This window comes from Agelaius phoeniceus, chromosome 13 (assembly GCF_051311805.1).
Source record: "Agelaius phoeniceus isolate bAgePho1 chromosome 13, bAgePho1.hap1, whole genome shotgun sequence".
NCBI lineage: Eukaryota > Metazoa > Chordata > Aves > Passeriformes > Icteridae > Agelaius > Agelaius phoeniceus.
Window position 1 is genome coordinate 12,644,991 of NC_135277.1, and position 21,057 is coordinate 12,666,047.

General features: G+C 35.2%; 1 protein-coding gene across 1 annotated transcript in view; it reads right to left on the minus strand.

Annotated features, from left to right (window-relative positions):
* The window catches only part of WDR72 (WD repeat domain 72), a 90,291-nt gene that overhangs the window by 61,472 nt on the left and 7,762 nt on the right, over positions 1-21,057 (minus strand). The window contains exons 6-13 of the mRNA XM_077185636.1: positions 20,432-20,551; positions 19,211-19,356; positions 18,749-18,849; positions 16,235-16,378; positions 15,688-15,933; positions 14,948-15,168; positions 13,471-13,666; positions 2,595-2,797 (exon numbers count right to left, since the gene is read on the minus strand). Coding sequence (XP_077041751.1) covers positions 2,595-2,797; positions 13,471-13,666; positions 14,948-15,168; positions 15,688-15,933; positions 16,235-16,378; positions 18,749-18,849; positions 19,211-19,356; positions 20,432-20,551 — 1,377 coding nt within the window. The remainder of the gene's footprint in view (positions 1-2,594; positions 2,798-13,470; positions 13,667-14,947; positions 15,169-15,687; positions 15,934-16,234; positions 16,379-18,748; positions 18,850-19,210; positions 19,357-20,431; positions 20,552-21,057) is intronic.

The following is a 21,057-nucleotide window of genomic DNA, read 5'->3' on the forward strand; positions in this document are numbered from 1 at the left end:
TGATATTTTTATGTGTGTAGTAATTATATGCTTTAATTAATAGGGGATGGAATGTTCAAGTCTGATAGCTACAGTCCTCTCACTAATTAAATGGGATCTGAATTTCTAGACTATTTCAAGATGCTAAAATACAATGATGCAAAAGAGTCAATAGAGCACTTTTTGAAAAACGTAATAAAATTTTTTCTACACAAAACTTAAGAAAAAAAACCAGACTTCATAACAAGCCTTCAATTTAGCAATAACAGACCAGTGCTAAAAAAGCTGCAGAGTTCCACGCTCCTTTTGTGTAGCCAGCACTGGGCTTCTGCAATAGCAATAAGGGGGCTTCCATTGTTATGTTTTCCCCTGGTTCAGCTACACTAAATACATTTAGGCTCCAACATCTCCCACACCAATCTACAGAACCCTTTCCAATGCAGATGCAAGTGGGAAGAATCTCTGAATGTACTGGATGACATATGCTTGATGAAAGAAAATTGCTTTCCCAAATACAAAACCTAATTTATTATGAATTTAGACAAACCTAACAGGTCTGTAGTGACAAAAAAGAACATGAAACAAAAAAAAAGATTTTAACATGAAAATTCTAAGAGACATCAATAGTATTCTTAATAGATTTGCATTTGGACAAGGCAATTAATGAGAAATATTTAAACATGACAAGAGAATATTATTTTGCTAAATCAGAGCAGACAAGATGTATATCAAATCAAAAAAAAAGGACTACAAATTACTACATTTCCACGGTTTCCTGTTGTGATATTTCTCCAAATTTAAGATCATAATTCCCAAAGCATGTTAAACTCCACATTTTAAAGTCTACAAAAAAATTCTTTTCCCATATTCCATAATCAGCATATTTTCATTCCTCCCACCTTGTTAAATCCATGCAATTTTCAATTTAATAGACATACCTAAAACTACTTACCAAAGAACTACCAAAACTTTTTTTTCTTTTGTTCCTATTTAAGAAGGCAAGAAGAAACTATTCCTTTTAACAAACTAACAGGGAGATCAGATTCTGTGTCAATGGCCAACTAGTGCACCATCTGCCCCACAACATGCTCAGCAGGATTACGCACTAATAAGACTTTTCAGAAAATGGGATCAAAAAGAACTTTAGAAATCAGACTAAGGTTAGTAAAAGGTCAAAGAAAAATATTAAGAGTTAAACTACAATCATTAGAAACTCAATGTTATATGTAAATCTGATGATACAATGAAGAAAACTTAAAATTCCAGAGTGAGGACTTGGATCAAGCTGTATTTTATCAGTTTTGTAAGACCTGCTACTTCATTTCCTATAATTAATAAAGCTGCAATAAAGGCCAGAGACCATTCTGAAGGCCTTTTCTATGTGTGATTGAGGGAAAGCATTTTTTACTCTCAATACTTGTGATAAAACACCTTCTATGTACACCGAGGGTTGAGGAATAGCGGATATGACCTCTGTTTATTACAGAGAACAGAATTTCCAAAACCCATTAATTACAAAGTGGTAAACAAGAAAAAACAACATAAAAGCCCTATTCTTAAGATACACTCTAATCAAGGGTTCAGAGAATATACTACCTCCTGATGCATATAGAGGGTTTAAGAAAATATGTTTGGACCATTTTTTTCCTACATGGAAAAGGCAATATCCATCTCACTGAATTTGAGGTTGTATTAAATTAGCGACAGTTATAATAAACAGTTTTAAAATTAGCAAATACTAAATTAATTTTTAAGTATCTACAAATAACTGATAAAAGTATAGATTTATCTAGGCCACAAGAAAATAGAGTGACTATTACATTTTCAATCTTACTTCTCGTGATTTGATGCCTCAGTACTCATTTTCTCAGTTTTAACATCACATTAACACTACTTTAAGCATATTATTTCCTTCTATTACTTATTCAAAACAAAAAGGAGGAGCACATCTTCTCCATCAGTCTCAAATAGTTGGTTTAATCATTTTGGTAGGAAAGTATTTCTAGATAAACCTAAACACAAGTCTCTCCCTCGCCAAATCTTTCCTGAAGATGATCATATCCATTTGCAGCCCAGTACCTCACACAAACACTAATTTAATCACAGTAATAAAAACATAAGGCACTTGCAGTGTATTCTGTGATGATGCTAAGAGAAAACACACCCAATAAAAACTATCTCTGAATGACAAGAGAGATCTGTGGTCTCATTAGAAGAGCAACATGAGAAAGAGCAACAGCACGGGATCGCTATGTGCTTGTTCTCAGGACATACACATTTGAATGGGTGCAAGGTGTATTCAGCTGTTCTCAGGGTGCTACTGACAGGTGCTGTCACAAGCTAGAGGCATGAGGAAATAGGATCTAACTACAGGTAATAAGGTCTGAGAAAATCCTTTTGAGATTAGCTACTAATGACCTTGCATAAGGCCCTCTGCCAATTTTTCTCATTTATTTATGAAATGGGGTTGAAGGCATAAAAGCTGGGCCAGCCAGAGGAAGCCTTTATAAACTTAAAACCAAGCCACTATCCCATTTACTCATCAGCAGGTGATAGGGTAAAGAATTGGAATCACCACTAATTGCAAAGGAAAATGCTCTACTCTTCACTCTTACCTTATCTGAAGATTTCTCTGTATGAGCAGGAAAAGGGCCCATACCATGCTTATATGAGCTGGAGTGTTTGTATCCAGAACTCTTGTTCTGTTTTGACTCCTGAGACACAGGAAGTAGAGCACCTGCCACTAAATATTCTGAATCTTCAATGGCAGCAAGAATTGCTCTTGCTGTGTCACCCGTTTCATGTCGTTCCAGTGTGCCTAGAGAAACACAACAGAAGTAACTTTTTCAATGAGCTATCACTATAATATCATAGCATTAATATAGTACACTACATGTAAGCAAATAAATCACAGAATATTTACAGATGAGACAAACAACGCCTCTTTTTAAAACTAAAAATGTATTATACACTATCACTACTACAAAAAAATAAAGCTTAATTTCTAAAGAAATTACTGCAGCAAATAACTTTGTATCAGACCACAGACAGCTCCAGATGTTTTATACATTTGGAGTGAGATGCAGTTTTCAAAGGGAGCCAAAGATATTCTCAAAAAATATCACCTGCCCTAACTGTTCAAAACAAATTTGCTTTCTCCTCACAAACCCCTCCCAGAGCACCTATATCATTAACAGTGTAAACAACAACACATTTATGTAATATTTTAGTGCTGTCCTCTAGTGTTCTGGATTACAAATAGCAAGAGATAGCTCATTTTTTTTTGTTCCATTCCTAAAAACTGTCAGACATTAAGAAGGTTTATACTTGAATATACATGTAGCTTAGTCATCAGGGATACGAATGTGATGTTTCAGAGACTATATCATCGCTTGTGTGACTCTCTGGAATCTAAATCCTGAGATGCTATAGCCAGTTATATTACTTTAGTAAAAATTTTATCTCGTAATAATTTCAGAAATAGTATTTTAATTATAACTAACATTCAAAACATCAAAACTGAGCTTATATGTATTTGAAATGAGCTACTATTACATACTACACATTTCCTATAGGAATTAAAAGAAATTGCTGAAATAGCATGTTTCCTATAAATATCAGGGATAAAATACATCTGAAGGGTTTTTCAAGTATTAAATATCAGCTATAAAATGAAATGTTTTTCCCTTAAGTTTGAATTCTTTCTACCCTCAAGTAATACAACATGAATTTTCCCTTTCACTGCTACAAGAAAAAAATGTGTAACACTGAAGTTCTATCAGTAACACCTGCTAAAAATATTGGACTGGGATTGAGGGATCTCATACAATAAATGTTTGTGTGTATATGTGTGTATAAAATCTCTTTATCTGAAATTATTTCTCTGAAACCCATCCATTTCTTTTCACTGCAGTATCACCTCTACTACTCATATGACAAAGTCTTTGAAATCAGAGCAGAAGAAAACAGGGCACCTGATTTTTTGTCCCCTAATAAAAATCAGTTAAACACCACAGATGACTGTAATATTACACTGAAAGAAATAAGAATCAGACCCAATTGTTTTTAATGTGCCATTTTCTTAATTCCTCCCCAGGACTTGCAGCCAGTGCCATACAGAGCAGGAAGGTCACTGAAAGGAAACTAAGTTGCCCAAAAGGTCTTCATAGTTAGACTGTCTACAGAGCTCCCAAGCACTGACACATTCCAGGAACACAGAGACCATGTTTATAGATGCCTACAAGGGATGATTGTACAGTTCATGCTGGACATGAGCAAACATTCTTAAAAGTACTACAGCATTGGCAAAGTGAAGAAGTTTGGAAACAATACACTCAGATAATATTATTTTGTTTTATAGATACTTTATATATGTAAAGTAGCTTTTCAAGCTATAAACATGCCACAGAACTACGTGGATTATTCAAAGTTCAATATGAACAAAATTCAAATAAATCATTGTTCTTCTTACTTTGAAGTGTAGGGGCTGAAGCTTTCTCTATCCCCTTCTGTGGCAAATGCGCTACACAGTGAATATTTGTATGCATTAAATTTGTATGCATTTATACACATACATTTGTCAAACCTTGTTTTCTATAACACTTTCTTCACTGCAATTCACTGCTGGAGTCCTCAAGACTATTATAATATCTCTGTGAAACTACCAGGCCTCATGTTCCTTTTAAGAGAAATTACAGTAAGTTTTTAATAAATCCAGGACTTCTGGGGGCATGCTATTAAATTTCAACAACCTGACTATGTATAGTCTTTGGTATTAGACAGAACTTCCAAACGTGTCTCAGAAGCACCAGATGCATATGAGTGCTTCAGCAGCAGTCATCCCCCAGAGTCAGACTATCCTGTGGGATAATCTAGTGGATATATAATAGAATATAATTTAGTTAATGCTATCATACTACAGACAGACTTGGGTTATTTTCCATATATCAGAGCTTTTCTCTGGCAACAGCTTCAGAGCCAATTTTTCAACCTCTGGTTGAAGAAAAAGATTTTAGTTGACAGAAAAAGAAACATAGCAGAAGTAGTAAAAGGTACAGAAAATCTGACAACAGAATTTAACCTTGGAAGGCAACAGCCTGAAGAGAATATACAGGTATTCTCAATGTACATTAAAGCAAATTCATGTTTTATATATTTAACACACATCTTATTTCAAACAGATGAGATATGCTTCTATATATTATAGACTTAGCTGATGCCAAGTGAGAAGGTACCAACAGGGTGTTGGGTTCCTGAACATTTCTGCTGCTAACAAACTCTTCTCTAAGTGCATCAGAACAATGCCATTGCAAGTATATAATTTTTGAGTAGTTTGGAGAAGAGAAAATTAACATATTATCAACTGAAGAAAGCTCTTCTGGGTTTACACTAAGTAAGAAACAGGGCTTGGCTTCTCACATAGAGAACTTATAATTGGTTTTTTAATTTTCATTTTTAATGTACATTTATAGATAGGAACATTGAATAGCAAATGCCCTGGACAACCAGCTTATTTTCTTACTAACAGAACATTATGACACCCTAAAATCAATTTGAAAAACTCCTGTTATACCTTTAAATCATTTATATATCTCTCATAACAGCTATCTGAAATGCCTGTTCAGTAGCACCTTCCAGAAGATGTCTAGTTTCTTTAAAAAACCCCATCCTTTCTTGCATATACTGCCCAATCATGTTCCCTATTATGAAAATCTGTATATACAGGTTTGTGTGTACAGCTGGAGCTTCAATAAAATGGCACAAAGTGCATAGGAAAATGTGTGATCATGAAAGTGGTTTTTATATTATAAGCTCAACTTTACTCTTCTGAATAGCCCAAAATAGTCATTTACAGAGCAAATAGTTGGCAGAGATAAAATAAAGGAAGAGATCTATATTCTGTGATGCCTGAATACATCTGAGAAACAAACAGGGAGGAGGAGAGGAAAGGATTTATAAACCTGTATATATGACAAAGACTTTCTGACAACTGCAAACAGGCAAAATAATACTGGGGCGGGCTGCTTATTGTTCATAAACTGTTGTTTGTTAGGAATATGCTTAAAAGAAAATAAAAATAAAGAGTAAGAAAACACAAAGGTTGTAGATGAGAGTACAGGAAAGAGGACAATCAAAATTCACTCTCAGACCTGAAGTATTTAAATACAAATAAGTCTAAAGGGTTTTGATTGAAGAGCATAAAATAACAATGGATGAACAGGAAGAGATAGGGGTGTCTACACAGCAGCAACACCACTGCTATGACCCCCTACTATACATACAAAATACAGGAAAAGAAAGTCTTTATCTCTCTAAAGCTGTGACCATGGCAACCAAGTCTCAGGAACAGACAAGAGTGGAGTATTTCACTCTCCTGGGCAGCTCTGGACCACCAGATGTGACTGGCTAGAGACTGCTACAACATCTTATTCTTCCTGTGGACCAAGTACTGCAAATTGTGTCTCTTGGTGTTAGCGCTGTCCACAGAGTTCTCTGGGTTCTGCATACTGAAGGATGCATTTTTACTGGAGAGGTCACACAAATCTTCCTGCCTCGAGATGAGGCATTCACTGCCATCACATGACCTGTCATATCATCAGGCTCCAGTGCTCTCTGTGTTTGCTGTCACAGCTAAAGTAAGGAAAATCCTCAATATTGCACTGCTGCTGTGACCTACTAACTCAGATGACTCTTACAGCATAACAGTGCTCTGTGAAAGAGAAATTATTTCAGAATTGATTGTATTTAAAAACAGCATGTGGTTGAGAACAAATCCTTTTCTTTATTAGTAGTCAGAACAGAAAACTCAGCATTCAGAACAAGTAGCATCTGTAACATAAGTTGGTTTATTTTCTGTTAAGATCATCTCCTCTATAAATACCAATTTTACCTGAAAAAACCTCTCCCAACACACTTCCTTCTATGATGGAAGAGTAAGGCATACAGAAATGTTACGCTCCTTGCTACAAAAATGCTTGAATTTTACAATACTACAATCTTGCTCCAAGACAGTTGGCAAGCACTTTGTTTCAAAAATTTCTCCTTATTGCTAGTGCTACCATTCCAGTATCAATTGGCCCAAAACAGATGGAACAAACGTTGCATTAAGAACATATATTCTAAACAATACCAAGACAAAAGTAAATGCCATCTAGCAAATAGAAATAGGATAGACTACACAAAATCCAGCCTCTTAAAGTACTCCAATAATATCTTAAAAGCTATTTTACTTTAAGGATGAGATAAAAAATGGAGATGCCCTGTGATGTGTCTTTGCAGACCCTTCTTACTCATTTGTGCATTTGGAAGATTTCTGCCATGTCCAGCTCTGTGTGTTATTGACATTCTTCAGAATACACACTTTCAGAAGAGCATTAGCAAACTACTGTCAATATCCTTTGGCTGAAAAAAAGCAATGAACATCAACACAAAGAAAACCACTGAAATGTAATTTATAATGTTAGTTTATATATGTGGGTAAAAAGAGCAATTCCCCAACACAGCCAGTCCTTACATCAGGATTTCTGATGCAGGCACAAGACCCCAAAAGAAGGACACTCCCCTGCTCTCTCCCTGACTCCATCTAAACTATTCCAAACAGTAAAGGACAATAATACCTTGAATGAATTGTTAAGACATAATAAATGTACTAAACTGGGCTGAATGGAAGAAGTTACCAGCTCTGAACTTTGAAGATATGCAAGTAGTTTCTACCTACTTCTTTATCACAAACTGAAAGATGGGATGAGAATCTGTCCCTTAGTGTCTGGAATGAAACCCCTCCCTGGCATGCACTCTTGTGACTGCACTGGATCATAGCAGTTTTCAGTTACACTATATATATGTATATACATATACACACATGCAGAAAAAGAATCTCTTTAAGAATAAAGATCAATTGCCAACTGGAAGGAATAGATACATACAGGTAAATTCCACACATGTTCCCCCAAGTATACACAAAGTACATAAACATACATGTGTGTATGCATAGATAATATAAAGATACACTCTTGTATACTGGCAAGAGTGAGGTATCCTCAGCTTCTGCAAACTAGGCAGAAGATGACACTGTCTTTTTTTTTACCCTGAGACACACTTTCCCAAGCTCCACTACCTTTTATTATTCTACATCAATAAGTATTTACTGAACAATGACTTAAATTTAGAGAGCTATGAAATATTCAAGTACAAGCTACAGACTGACCTGAGGCTTACACATATAAAATATAAGATGCAATAAAAAAAGGCAAAACATTAGTTAAGTTTTACCTTAAGACTGACAAATTAAAACAAATGGAAAAAAGCCCCAAATCCAAATGCTAAGTTCCACAAGGCATATATATTCCTTTTTAAATCTTATTTTGAGGTTTGCAGATCTTGAAGCTATGCAAAACTCATTAAAAAAGAAACAAGAAGGTAGTGACTGCTATGACTTTGACCCTACATCATGGCCTCCAGCAGATGAAACACAACCATGGGATTTATCAGTTAGGCCACAATCACCCACTCAGATCTAATTCTGACCAATGACCTGAAGAGAAAAAGAGAACAATGGAGGGACAGGGAAAATGAAAAAGAAATCAAAAGAGACTGTAAATCACTAAATTTTACAAGGACAAAAAGTCACAAAAAACATAATTATTCTTGGTTCTACAATTATCTAGGCATAAATCTTAAAGTAATGACCAAATTTACTGAGTTCAAAGTCTCATTAAAACTATACAAATTATTTTCTCACAGCCATCTGATGACATCTAAGCCTTAACTTTCTAAACAGTTTAATCCCTAATTTCTGTGTGGGATGAGAAAAGTTGTCAAATGCATTAAATAAAGGCCTACTTAGAAAAAAAAAAAAGCCAGCCAAACAACCCAAACCCTGCCCCTCACATTCTTTAACTCATGTGATACTTGCTGTTTACTACAGGTTTAGAAGTCTCACTGTTGGCACCAATTATAAAAATATTGGAGCATATATAACTACATAAAAATATCTTTAAACAGTGTTTGAAAACCTTCCAGCATGTTTGACCATCAATATGATCAAAGGCTTGATCCATAACATCACTATCTGCAGAGTAATTTCATTTTCTCTGTGGCAGGTGCACTTCTGAAACAGCAGAGGTTTTATGCAACATTTAAGTTTATCGATGTGGAGTTAAACACAACAAGAATTGCTTTCAGAGTATTTCTGAACTCTCTTCTATTTTTCATAAGGTTTTTTATGATCATACAGATGGATTTGACTAATTTTAGACACTGCATATTTTATTAGGGCTGAAAAACTCATTAAAAGGCTGCTTTTTTTTATTGATACCTTTGTAGCTTTTAAACATTGAGGTAAAATTTTCTATGACTGACAGCTATCTTAAGGTGGTATGATTTTTTTTTCATTCTCAGCAGAAGTGTCTCAAGCCATTAATCATTTTTGCTAAAGTCATGAAACAGAAGTGTTTCAGAAAAGCTTCATGCCTTCAAGTATGGACGCAAAGCTGAACATACACCTTTTGTGAACTGAGTCTCCAAGCTGACACCTTGCTCCCACCACAGTGCAGCACTGCTTGAAGTACTGCTGCTTTTCCTCCTTGCTCAAGCAGGAGAGGTCCATACAGACCATTCCACATGGTGACAAAACATTCCTTTACAGTGAATGGACTTACCTCTACCAAAAACCTTGAGATAAATACATCAGTATCACCCTGATGCTACATTTGCAAAAACAGGTGGAAATAGCAAAGAAAACCTCTGAATTGAGGTAGCACTACTTCTATGTACGCTCTCTGGTATACTCAATAATCAAAAGAATGAGGGGTTTAAAACTACATACCAGCTAGAGTGTTCTCAGAGTAATTCTGTAAATAACTGTCATTCTTAGGATTCCTGTTTTGTTTAGATGCAGACATTAGAAGCCAGGACAACTGTAACACTTCTGCACTTATAAAGAAAATGGCAGAACTATTGTTACTAAGCACTCAGATATTGTGATAACAAATGTGTCAAAATACAAGGAAAAGTATTCTATTCAGAAAAGGATTCAGGTAGAGCACAAATAGGGAAAGTGATACACAAATAGTGTGGATAAAACAAAATACTGTATATTTAGTTATTGTCTATCATTTATTGATGATTTTTGACCTTTTCTAGCACAGATTGTAAGCAGAGTTAATTTTGACTATTCAGGAGATCTGACCTCAAATATATTTTTAGGCATATGTTTCAATTTTTTTTTTAAGTTGGAGCTAGTAGCATGTAAGATAGCTCTGAAAATTTGCACTCCCTGGGGGAGTATGAAAAAACCACAACATAGCCAGTGTAAAGCTAAATATGTAGTATGAGAACAGAACAATAAATTGAAGTTTTATTAAGTGATGTTATTCTATCTTTAAACCCAAACTAAACATATCCTTAATAAAACAGAGCAAGGCTTGCAAGGCAAAATAAAGTAACAGGAAATTAGTAAATGATTCATTCTGCAAGTATTATGAACTTCGAGGAATAAATTCACTTTAAACTCATACTAATTGAAAAACAATTTATCACTGAAAAATGAAGATTATTAACTCTGAGCAAGGAATATTGCTATTTAAAGCCCACCCATTCATTCCTCACTCTAAATACACATTGGATCTAAAGGCAGCTTGGTAGACATGTTGCCATATGCTGTACACAGTAAGCAAAAATCCTTTGATCCTTTTACTACTGTATCTTATTGTAATGATATTTACTTTTCTAAAAAAGCAAAGATACCAAATGGTTAGGAAAATGTAAAAGCAATACAGATAACAGCTAATTTCCTTATTGAGGGAGTTTTCAAGTGGTGGCTATTGGAAGAAATATTCTGCACTTTAATTAGAATAAAATTTGTTATTGATTTTCATATTTGTCTTCTAGAACACAAGTTTGGAGAATATCCTGTACACATAGTATATTAATATTCCAAATGTATGATTAGATCAATATTCATTGTCATGGAAAGATATTCCACTGTAATGGAAAGTTGCCGTATCCATATATTAAAATTTAGGTAAAATGCATTAAACTACCCAGATGATATTTCATGGCCTCTGTATTGTTTTCTATATCACTATCCACATGCAGAGGCAATATCAACATTTAAACTTCAAATAATTTCACTTTGCTCTGTAAATCAAGGGAATAAAGGATTTAAATGAATGTATCCAATTCTAGACCTGTAACAGCAACAGGAAGTTATCTTTTTCCTTTTTATCCCCCACCTTTTTTAGACTTGGTTTGTAGTCAGTGGAGAAGAGATACAGACTTAAATTACACTTGAAGTCAACCATACTCCTAGTATTTAACATTTCAGCATAAGCTATGCTGAAAATCCTATTTATTTAGAAAATATGTAGGCAATTGTACTCAGAAAACTTTCCAGTGATCACATAAAATAAGGCCATCTTTGTAAATCTCATGGAAAGAGAGTACAAGTTGTATACGAAGTAACACTGGTTTAGACTTTAATCTAGAACACAAAGTTTCCTCCGCCTCATAAAGTGATAATTATGAAAGCCCCTTGAGACAAACATTTTTAGGTCTTTTGGAAAGCTTTCTGTACAAGTGTGTCAACCTCTGTCACTGGAAACTGGACAATGAAATCCATAACAAAATCTTCCATCTGCTCTAGGGGTCACCCTACTAATTACCTGATGGAAGAACCATTCTAGAGTCAAAGTGGTACTAATTCTCTAAACTTTTAAAAAATCGCCTGTCAAAATCAACCAAATTATTGCTGACTCTACAACACTGTAAATACTGAAATATTCATAGAAATTTCTTAATCCACAGCCTGGAATTCTAAAAAGACTGGCTGTTTTCCCAGCTATCCATTACCTTTTGCACAGGAACACTGTTCAGATCCATTTTTTTTAACTGCAAACAGTGATATATGAGTCTGGCACAATACTGCACTGACTTTAACTTAAAGGCAAAGCCTAAGTCATAAGCTAACTGCATAGCCAGAAGAAGTACAAACACTTTTTGACTGCAGAAGCAATAAAAGCTATCTTATGTCCCTTCCCATAACAGATTTCAAGCACAAGGCTACCACTCAGATTTTATCCTATTTAACTGAGTCAGGGAACATGTTCAGAGGAAACTCTGTAGGCAAGCGGGACTATGTGTGGTTGCCCATTTATTTGCCAACAGATGAAATCCTAATGAAAGGTGCTGTGCTCCTGCAGAGGTGCCTCAGGGATGCTGTGGCATCTCTGTCACACATCTGAACAATGCTTTGTCTGCCAGAGTGCCACTGAAGTATCTACATAGCTCTTGATCTAGGTCAGGCCAATTTCAAGGATCAACGCCATGACCTCTTGTGTTCTGCTGCAATACAGATGTAATTCAACATTAAAGCAGCTACAATATATCCTACTAGGCTTTCTCAGGTATTGACCCTAGATGGCACCTTTTAGTCAGCAATGCATAACAGGAGCAACAACAAAAAAGATTTGTTAATTTCTACTGCAGAGCAAATAAAAGCATCTCTTCCTGTGTGAGGTGGTGACTGTGGCCCTCATGCTTCCATGATACTCATAAAGACACACTTTTAGCCATATCTACCCTGTCTGAATATGTAATATGCATGAGCAGTGGTATCAATTTTATTTCCTCTTTAATCTTGAAACAGGCAATGGTTTTATGGGTAAAGGAGGGACAGTTCAAATATATTCTGAGTTTTCCTGTTTTGTCTAAAGCAAACAGTGTAGATAGCATGTTGTAATAATCTGTAAAATAAATTGTGATCTCAGGGGTCAGTTAGTAAAATTGCATTTTGATACAGTTTTAACATGCTGTGCATTTCAGTGACTCTGGACTCAATGCACCTCCCTCCTTTCAAGACACACAGCTCTGAATTGCCTGGACACTCGTAGTGTTTAATGCCATTATAACCCCTGATAGTCTTGTCTGTCCAAGCTCAAATAAGTACATTTATTACCCATATGAATCAGCATTGCATTCTCAAATCACCTGGGAATCTACAGTTAAACCTGAAAACACTTACCTTTAGTTTTGCTGTCTACACAGTTATAAGCTTTGCAATTATGTTCCACTATTAAGTGATCATCAATTAAACCAAAATATCTCAGATCATGAATTTTTGGAAGAAAGCATAACTCTGTGCTCCAACGTGGGTCAGTTTAGACTGAAAACATCACACTTTTTAATAAGTTTAGTTTTTATTTATAGCTTCCAGGAGTACTCTACTCAATTCACTACCACATCAGCTAAACTTCTGATTATCAGGATGAGACTTAAGCCATGCTATTTCACTAGTGGCACACCTTGAACTGTAAGAAAATAATCTATTTTTCTTGCTGATATAAACATTTAAACTCTCCCATTCATATAATCAATGTGTTGGCATTTCTACTAATGTTTTGGCCTTCTATGACTAACATCATGGGACAGAAAAACCTCCAGGAAAGTGACCAAAACAACAAAAGAAATAGGATGACTCCTTTGTGTTATTACCTGTTTCAATTTCCCAAATATAAACTGAATTGTCTTCACATCCAACAATTAGCACATTCTCAAGAGGGTCAAATTTTATCTTCTTCACAGGAAACAGATGCTTTCTAGCATGTAAGAGACATTGTCTCTTCTGGAGGTGTAGAATTGCTACTGAGTGGTCACTGCACACACAGCACACTATACTCTGGTCCTTTAACTGCAAAACAGAAAACTCCAGTTTCAACACGGTAACCACTATAATTCATAACCACAACATTTAAAAGGAATACTAGGAAGAGTATTCCAGTGATTTTCTTCCCAGAACATACTCATTTTACAAAATTATGTTTTATGTCAGCCAACATCTTCAACTTGCTGGGTACACAACTAATTTCCTGATGGGAAAACATACCTTCATCTTTGTTTTTCCAGCATTTTAACTATAATAATTTAAATTCCATATATTCACAATACTTAGCATATCAAAGCAGTGATTATATAACCAACTATACAGTAGTAGTTGCCCTAGAAGAGAAAGTAGTAAAAAAGTTATCTTAAACCAAATGGGTGTTCATGTGATATAAAATTATGTCAGGTCTAAAAAGCCAAGAGTAATGTATCTCTAAGAAAAAAATGAAGTTACAAATTCCTTTCATACTGTATGGATCTGATACTGCAAAACCTTCCCTACCTGCAAGTAATTTTTGGTGACACACAGAGGAATTCCCCCACAGAACAATTCAGTTCTTTAAACAAGACTGAAACACGAGCCAGGCAGGCATTAAATCCTATTCAGTTTTCAGAATAAAGATGAAAAGGAGCCTTACAAATATTAAAAATTTTGTTATTGCAAACCAATTTTTTGCCTCTTTATTCTGGCATGTAAGTTAACTGTGAGTCATTCATAAGTATCAAATCTGTCTATGCAGGCTTTGTAAGAGGAAAAATGGAAATCCCAGCCCCACAGAATACATAGTTCAAAAGTTACATAGAACATTCAGTACAGTACATTTTCACCTAAATTTAACTTCAAAATTTAATTAATTAGAACACAACTTTAAATTATTCTAAATATTAAAAAATGCAAAAACATACACACAAAGGACCAAAAAGATATATCAGGAACCAAAATGAAGTATATATTTTGGACCAACAGAGAAGATTAAAATACTATGTTCAAGCTCCTAGCCTCACTAAGTAAGTTTTTTAAATTTCAGGAGGAGTTAATCAGATTGACATATAAGTCAATAATCATGATAATAAAAATGGTGAATAGAATGTTAAGAGCTTCAATTTAATATGTTTCAAACAAAAAAACTCCCTGCAATTAAAAGCAAATTTTCAAAGACAACAATTAAGTGAAGGTAAACTATGCATAAAGTAGTGTGGGCTAAAGTACTGCCAGATAGTGTTTTATTTTCTCTTGTATATAAATATATACACACAGATGGGTATACAGAGGGTTTTTTGAAACATCATTTTTTATGCTTTTACTTACTCTGTAGTGTTCTGGGGATCGCAAGAGCTCTGTCACTGCACCAGACTGCAGATTAAACTGCTGTAGGATGCCTCCAGTAAATATATCCCAGCAGATCACAACAGAATCCTGGCCCCCTGATAACAGCCAGCTGGGATCAAATCTTACTGATTTGTCATGTGGATAAAGTAAGCAAGTGACTCTGCTACTGTGACCATCCAGAACCTTATAAGGTAGATTATCTGAAACAAGATGACACATTATTTTTGTTCTTTAAGAATAGGAGTTCCATATTTTACAGCACATTTCCTGAAAGTCAGGATAAATATAACCTGCCTTTACATGGTGTCAAAGAATTTTGGACCTGTTCCTAAAAGGGAGAACAAAGGTCTGCACTCTGAGCTTCACTACTGAGATGCACCCTTTATGTTCCCTTCAAGTGGAATGATATTTTAGAGAGCAAATGAAATAGAAAACTGCCAAAACAGTGACATGCCATATATCGCACTTCTAGGGGCTATCCAATCCCACAGCCATTCCCACATTCCTACTACTGGCAAGCACCTTGGTAGTACTAAGCTGTGATCCAATAGATCAGCTGTGGAAGGAGAAAGATCATCATAACCTTCCATTTTCCTCATTTCATTCCTGACTGCCAGCCCTACTTTTCAGAGAATTTTTACAAGGATCATTGGAAGTGATGCCGGAATTATGAAGTCTTGCGTGTTTGAGAGGACTCTGAACAAATTGTTAAAACTTACCTTTAAGAAAAGATATGTTTTCTAAAAGTCTTGCTCTTGCAGTTTCTAAACCTAATGTTACAAAAATTTTTCCATTTTCACATCCACATACAAGCTTATCAAGACCAGGTATGTACACAGAGGAACTGACAACTGCGCTTCCAAATCCATCTTCAGATCCACAAAGTTGATCAATAATGCCCTCTGACATGGAATGATGTTTATCAAAATTATCCTGAAGAGTCCACATGGTTGTAATTGGGATCTCTAGAGGGTAGGGCAAGAGAGGATTTTTTTTATTTATGCAAAACAAAATATAAAAAAAGTCAAACTAAAGAAAGTACACCTCTTCATCTCTTGATCACTTTCCTTAACTTATCCTTTCTGCAGTCTAGGGTTGCAAAGTCAGCAGTTGCTACTCCTCCTAACTTCAAGCAATCACTACACAATGAATAAATGAGCATCACTTTCTAGTGTAAAAAGTTTTTTATGAGAATTTTGATTTTCATGAAAATTGACTCCAAGACATAATGAAATAGATGGTAGTAAGGTGCCAGAAGTGCCAAACCTTTTGGAGAACCATCAAATGTTGACACAGGAACATCAGGAATGTGCCACAAAGTGATCCGTCCTGAAACTTCACCAGAAAAAAGAACCTTGTAGAAAGGCTCCTTTCTTTCATTCATGAAGCCCATGACAGAAGGCAGACTCTGTCAAAAACAACAGTAACTCCATATTTGAAAAGAAAACAGATAAAATAATGTAATAATTGTAAATGTGAAGGGGGTTTCTTTCATCAAAAGCTGTAAAAATACAGAAAAAACCACAACTGATTGCTTATCTGCCACTAAATCCTGCTCAGACCAAGTCTACTCTGCCTGGTACAAGCCCCTCAAGGATCACCCCTGCTTTGTAAGTACCCTTGGCTAAACCCATGGAAACCTAAATGGAAAAGTACACTGGGAGGTCTCTCCAGGTTTATAGTTTCACCAGCATAAGGATCAAGGACAGGCTGAAAAAACAATGCAGTCAAATATCGATAATCTTTGCATCAAAACAAATTCAGTAAAGCTTCAGTCATCACAGCTTGCATGACTACAAATAATGAAAGGTAAGGATTATGCTTTTACACAGGTAATAGCCTATAACACTATCATTCAGTCATCAGGTGGTGGAGCATTTCCAAAGAGCAATGAAATTGCTGAAGGGTGTGGAGCACAATCCTGATGGGGAGCAGCTGGGGGAGCTGAGGTTGTTCACTCTAGAAAAAAAGGCTCAGGAGAAAGCTTATTACTCTCTACAATTACCTCATGTTGATAAACTTATTTACAGTTTTACAGATTTACTTTTTTACAGATTTTTAATAATCAGTTCCAAAATAATTAACTGCCCTGTAAAATAGTTCAGTTTATAGACTCAAAATGGAGTTCAAAAGAGATCACACAGGTGGATTTGGTTGTCTCACAAATCTGCTATAAAAACTACTCATGCAGTAAGACAAGTATTAAAGCAGAAATATTAAAAAAGAGCATGTCATTATTTTTTAAAAAGCATATATTTGGGGGGAAGCATATGTGAACTTTGTACCACCACCATAACCCTATTATTTGCTAAGCCATGTGTTTTGGCTGTTCCTTTTCCCTCACCTTTCCTGACCTTTTGGCATCCTTCAGCAGTTATCCTATCTGATTTTTAGATCACAGCATTTGGGGAAAAGCTGAATGGCTTATGCTATTTCCCTGCAACTGAAAATTAAATCTGTCAGGCTTCATAGGATTATGCAACAAGCATGCTTTCTAAAAGCCTACATTTGTCAACAGAAAATGCTAGAAAACCTCACACAGGTATATATTTAGCAATGTTTCTAGTCAGCTACAAATAAAAATCTGTTTCTGTTGCATATTTTCAGAAACTGCTTAACAACCTGCTTGAGCTGTCACACAAACACTCTAAAGCAATTTCAGGCAGGAATTAAACCCACATCTTCCAGCAATTGCAACTTCATTAACAGAATTAGCAATCAGCATTAGCAAAAAAACCCCAACAAAACATAACCAAAGCTACACAGAATAATCTGTTCTATTTGCTCTGGTTCATTTATTGCCCAAGTAAGAAGGCTTCCCACATATCTTTCCTGCCCCCCATTTTCCAGCTTCCTAATTATAATGAATTTTCTTCTTCAAATCATCGGGGTTTCCTTATTTATTTGTGATCACACAAAACACAACATAAAAAGTGAGTGAAGATGTAGGTTTTCCAACACAGCTGTGTCCATTTGAGATACTTGTCTACATAGTTACTTCAAATTTGAAATTGGTGTGACATGCTCTGCTAAATATAAATTCTCAAACAAAAGTGTAGAGATCAGCTACTTTTTCATCTTCCTCTTTTCTTAACATTAGAGTCTTCCTCAAGCCAAGGCCATATGAAGAGACTCATATGTGTGTCATTTTATGCACTCTGGGTACATCAGTCTGCTCACAGTGCAAGAAAGTTCTGCATGCGATTATGCCTCTGAAGCCAGCAGTATTCTGGATAAAATGCCAGATTCAGACCCCTTCAATTTCAGGTGGATACACAACCTATTTATGTAGTTACATTGAACCATGCATACATTCCTTAATAAAACAAGAACTAAGTAACTTGCTCATATTTGCTCATGGGTTACCTTTTTTTGATTTTGGTTTTATGGCATAGTTGTATTTGTTGGGAATTTTATTTATTTTATTTTTATTTTTTTACAGATTTGAAAGTAGAAGCTTCTAAAAATATTTTGGACCACATCTTTGTTAAGAAATATTTTTCTCTTTGCCAAAATTAAAGAAAAGAAACAAGAACCAGTCTATATAGAGTCAAAGATAAAGGCATTTTTCCACTGTGAAAAAAACCTAAATATAGCCAAAAATCAGGCAACATATGTTATGAGCCTCTTCAAGTTTGTAAGAAACAATTTTTATATGAAGGAATAAATATTATTCCTTGTTTTTATGGAACAATTAAATCTGTTAATGAATTCATAAGTTCCTTTGGGATTATTCAGGTTATTGCAACCAGACAAATAAACTTTCAAACCCTTATGAATTTACCTTATTTTCCTTCATACCAGTAAAGCTGAGTAAATGAGGATAAACTGTTTCCTTGAGCGCCTTCCCATCAGCAGGGTACATGCTTTTAGAAAGGCCACTGTATAATTAAACAAGAAATTTTAAACACACAAGCTTTAGAAAGTCATTTTTTAGGAAGCAGAACAGTAACATCCAAGATTCACAAGTTCAATTAAAGGTAACCAAATAAGTAATTACAGGAGACTTTTTGAAATCACAGCACCAGCTGCCCAAGTTCTACATGGCTAATCTTATTCCTATGTCCCCTGCTGTGTCAAACAAAGACTGAGGGCTGTCAAACTCAGGGTAAATCTTTGAGTGCCAAAGTGGTTTTGTTCTGGTTTTTGATCATTTGCAACATGCAGAGATTTTCCATAGTAACCCTCCCAAAGTTCATCTTGTACCTGAACTTTTTGTGTGAATTTCCCATCTGAGCCCACCTGTTTAGCAGCTGGTAGATGTAACTGTGGCCATCTTCTGTCCAGATGATAAGTCTGTAAGCTGCCAGCACTTCCCCACCAGCAAAGCACTGACCACTCTTACAGAACTCAGTACAAAGCAAGGAGAAATCACAATAATCATAGACCTAAGTTCAGGAAAACAACAAAATATAAACAAATAGTATTAGCAAATTCATTTTAACCTAAACCAGGTTTGGGCAGCGAATCAGGAAGTAGAACATGAGTTCAACTCTTCATAAATGAATAACTATTTTTAAAGCCTAACATGTTTTGATAAACTACTGCAAAGTCAGAGTCAAACCATACAGTTCAAAGTTAAAGAAACTGACAGGTAAAAAAAAAAAAACAACCAAAAAGTAGCATTAGGGTCTTATAGTCTCATTATAGAAATTAATAGAAATCAATGGATGTTACAGATATTTTTCCATTAAAAGTGAAAAATCCATTCTACACATGAACTTTCTCTATAAATGCTTTTGTATAGAATTTAAGTAGCCCAAGAGACATCTCAAGGATAGTCTACAGGTACATTATCTGAAGTTGACCCAGATATATGTGAAATTTTTTGACTCATTCCTGTCCCCATAGAGATGTTGGAATCAGGTATACATGTTGAAATAATCCTGATTAATGCAAGAGAAATTTTAACACTAACAAAAATACAGAATTTTTTACAATAAGTTTCAGTTGAAATATATTACATTTTCTCTAAAACTGTTATTACTTTTTTTTCATTTTAGTTACTTTATTATAGCTTCAAGAAAAAGCAATATAGCCTGGGGTCTCTAGTTTTGCTGCTGCTATCAACAAACAAAGGTCCCAGACTACTGAGAACTTGCCAACTGTGAGTACTTCTGTCATACTTAAACAGGGATTTTTATTCTTTGTCTCCCTTTCAAATGCACTGTGAAGGGGACAATAACGCACTCAGTGCTCTAAAACTGTCTAATACTTAAATCCCCCTTCTATCCAGCCAATTTGGAGTTAAACTTTTAAAGCAGAAATACATTCATAAAAAATAAAAGCTTCATCTCTTTCACACAGTTAAGATAAGCCAAGAAGTGTTGCAGGCATCATCATATTTGACAATTTGTGAATGGTTTCTTTAACCTAAGAAGAAGAACAACAATCTGCATTTAAAAATCATATTAGCCTTTCAAAATCAACACCATTAACAAGAAAGTGTAATCGTTAATGTACCTGCCAGCACATGGAGGACACAACAAGAAGGAGCCTTTCTGTGTAAGTACAAAATCTTACTGCTTGACAGTTTATGCAGTCCAGAGATTTTGATTCCTTCTCGCACACACTTTGTTTCTCCTTTACAGCACAGAGGGGAAAAAAAGCTATAAAATTTGTTTCAGATATCTGAGCTTTTAGTACAGAAACAACCCACTGAAAATAATTTTCTCTTAAGAGACTTTCAAAATTCAAAGCAAGGGGTACTTCTCAATTAACAATAGAAAGACAACAGGTTCACAACTAACATGCAAACAGAAGAATGTAAACATTCGGTGTGGCTCAGACTGTGATCTCACTTAAATTATAATGAATGTGGAGAAGGACCAAAGGCAGGCCATAAATAGAAACTGCTGCAATGATTATATGCCAGGTATTCTTCAGTCAAAAAATAGCTACAACACCTATAAAACAGAGGATCAAATTCAGAAAAGCTGATGAATATTTTACTTTCCCACTCGTTCTCATTGCAGCCAGGACAGCCTGAGATGCTGGTGTTGCCATATGTCCTGTTTGCTCTTAACACCTCTAAAGACAGTGTAAAAGTAATTCAGTTTCTTAGCTTTGTATTGCTAAATGTACTGTTA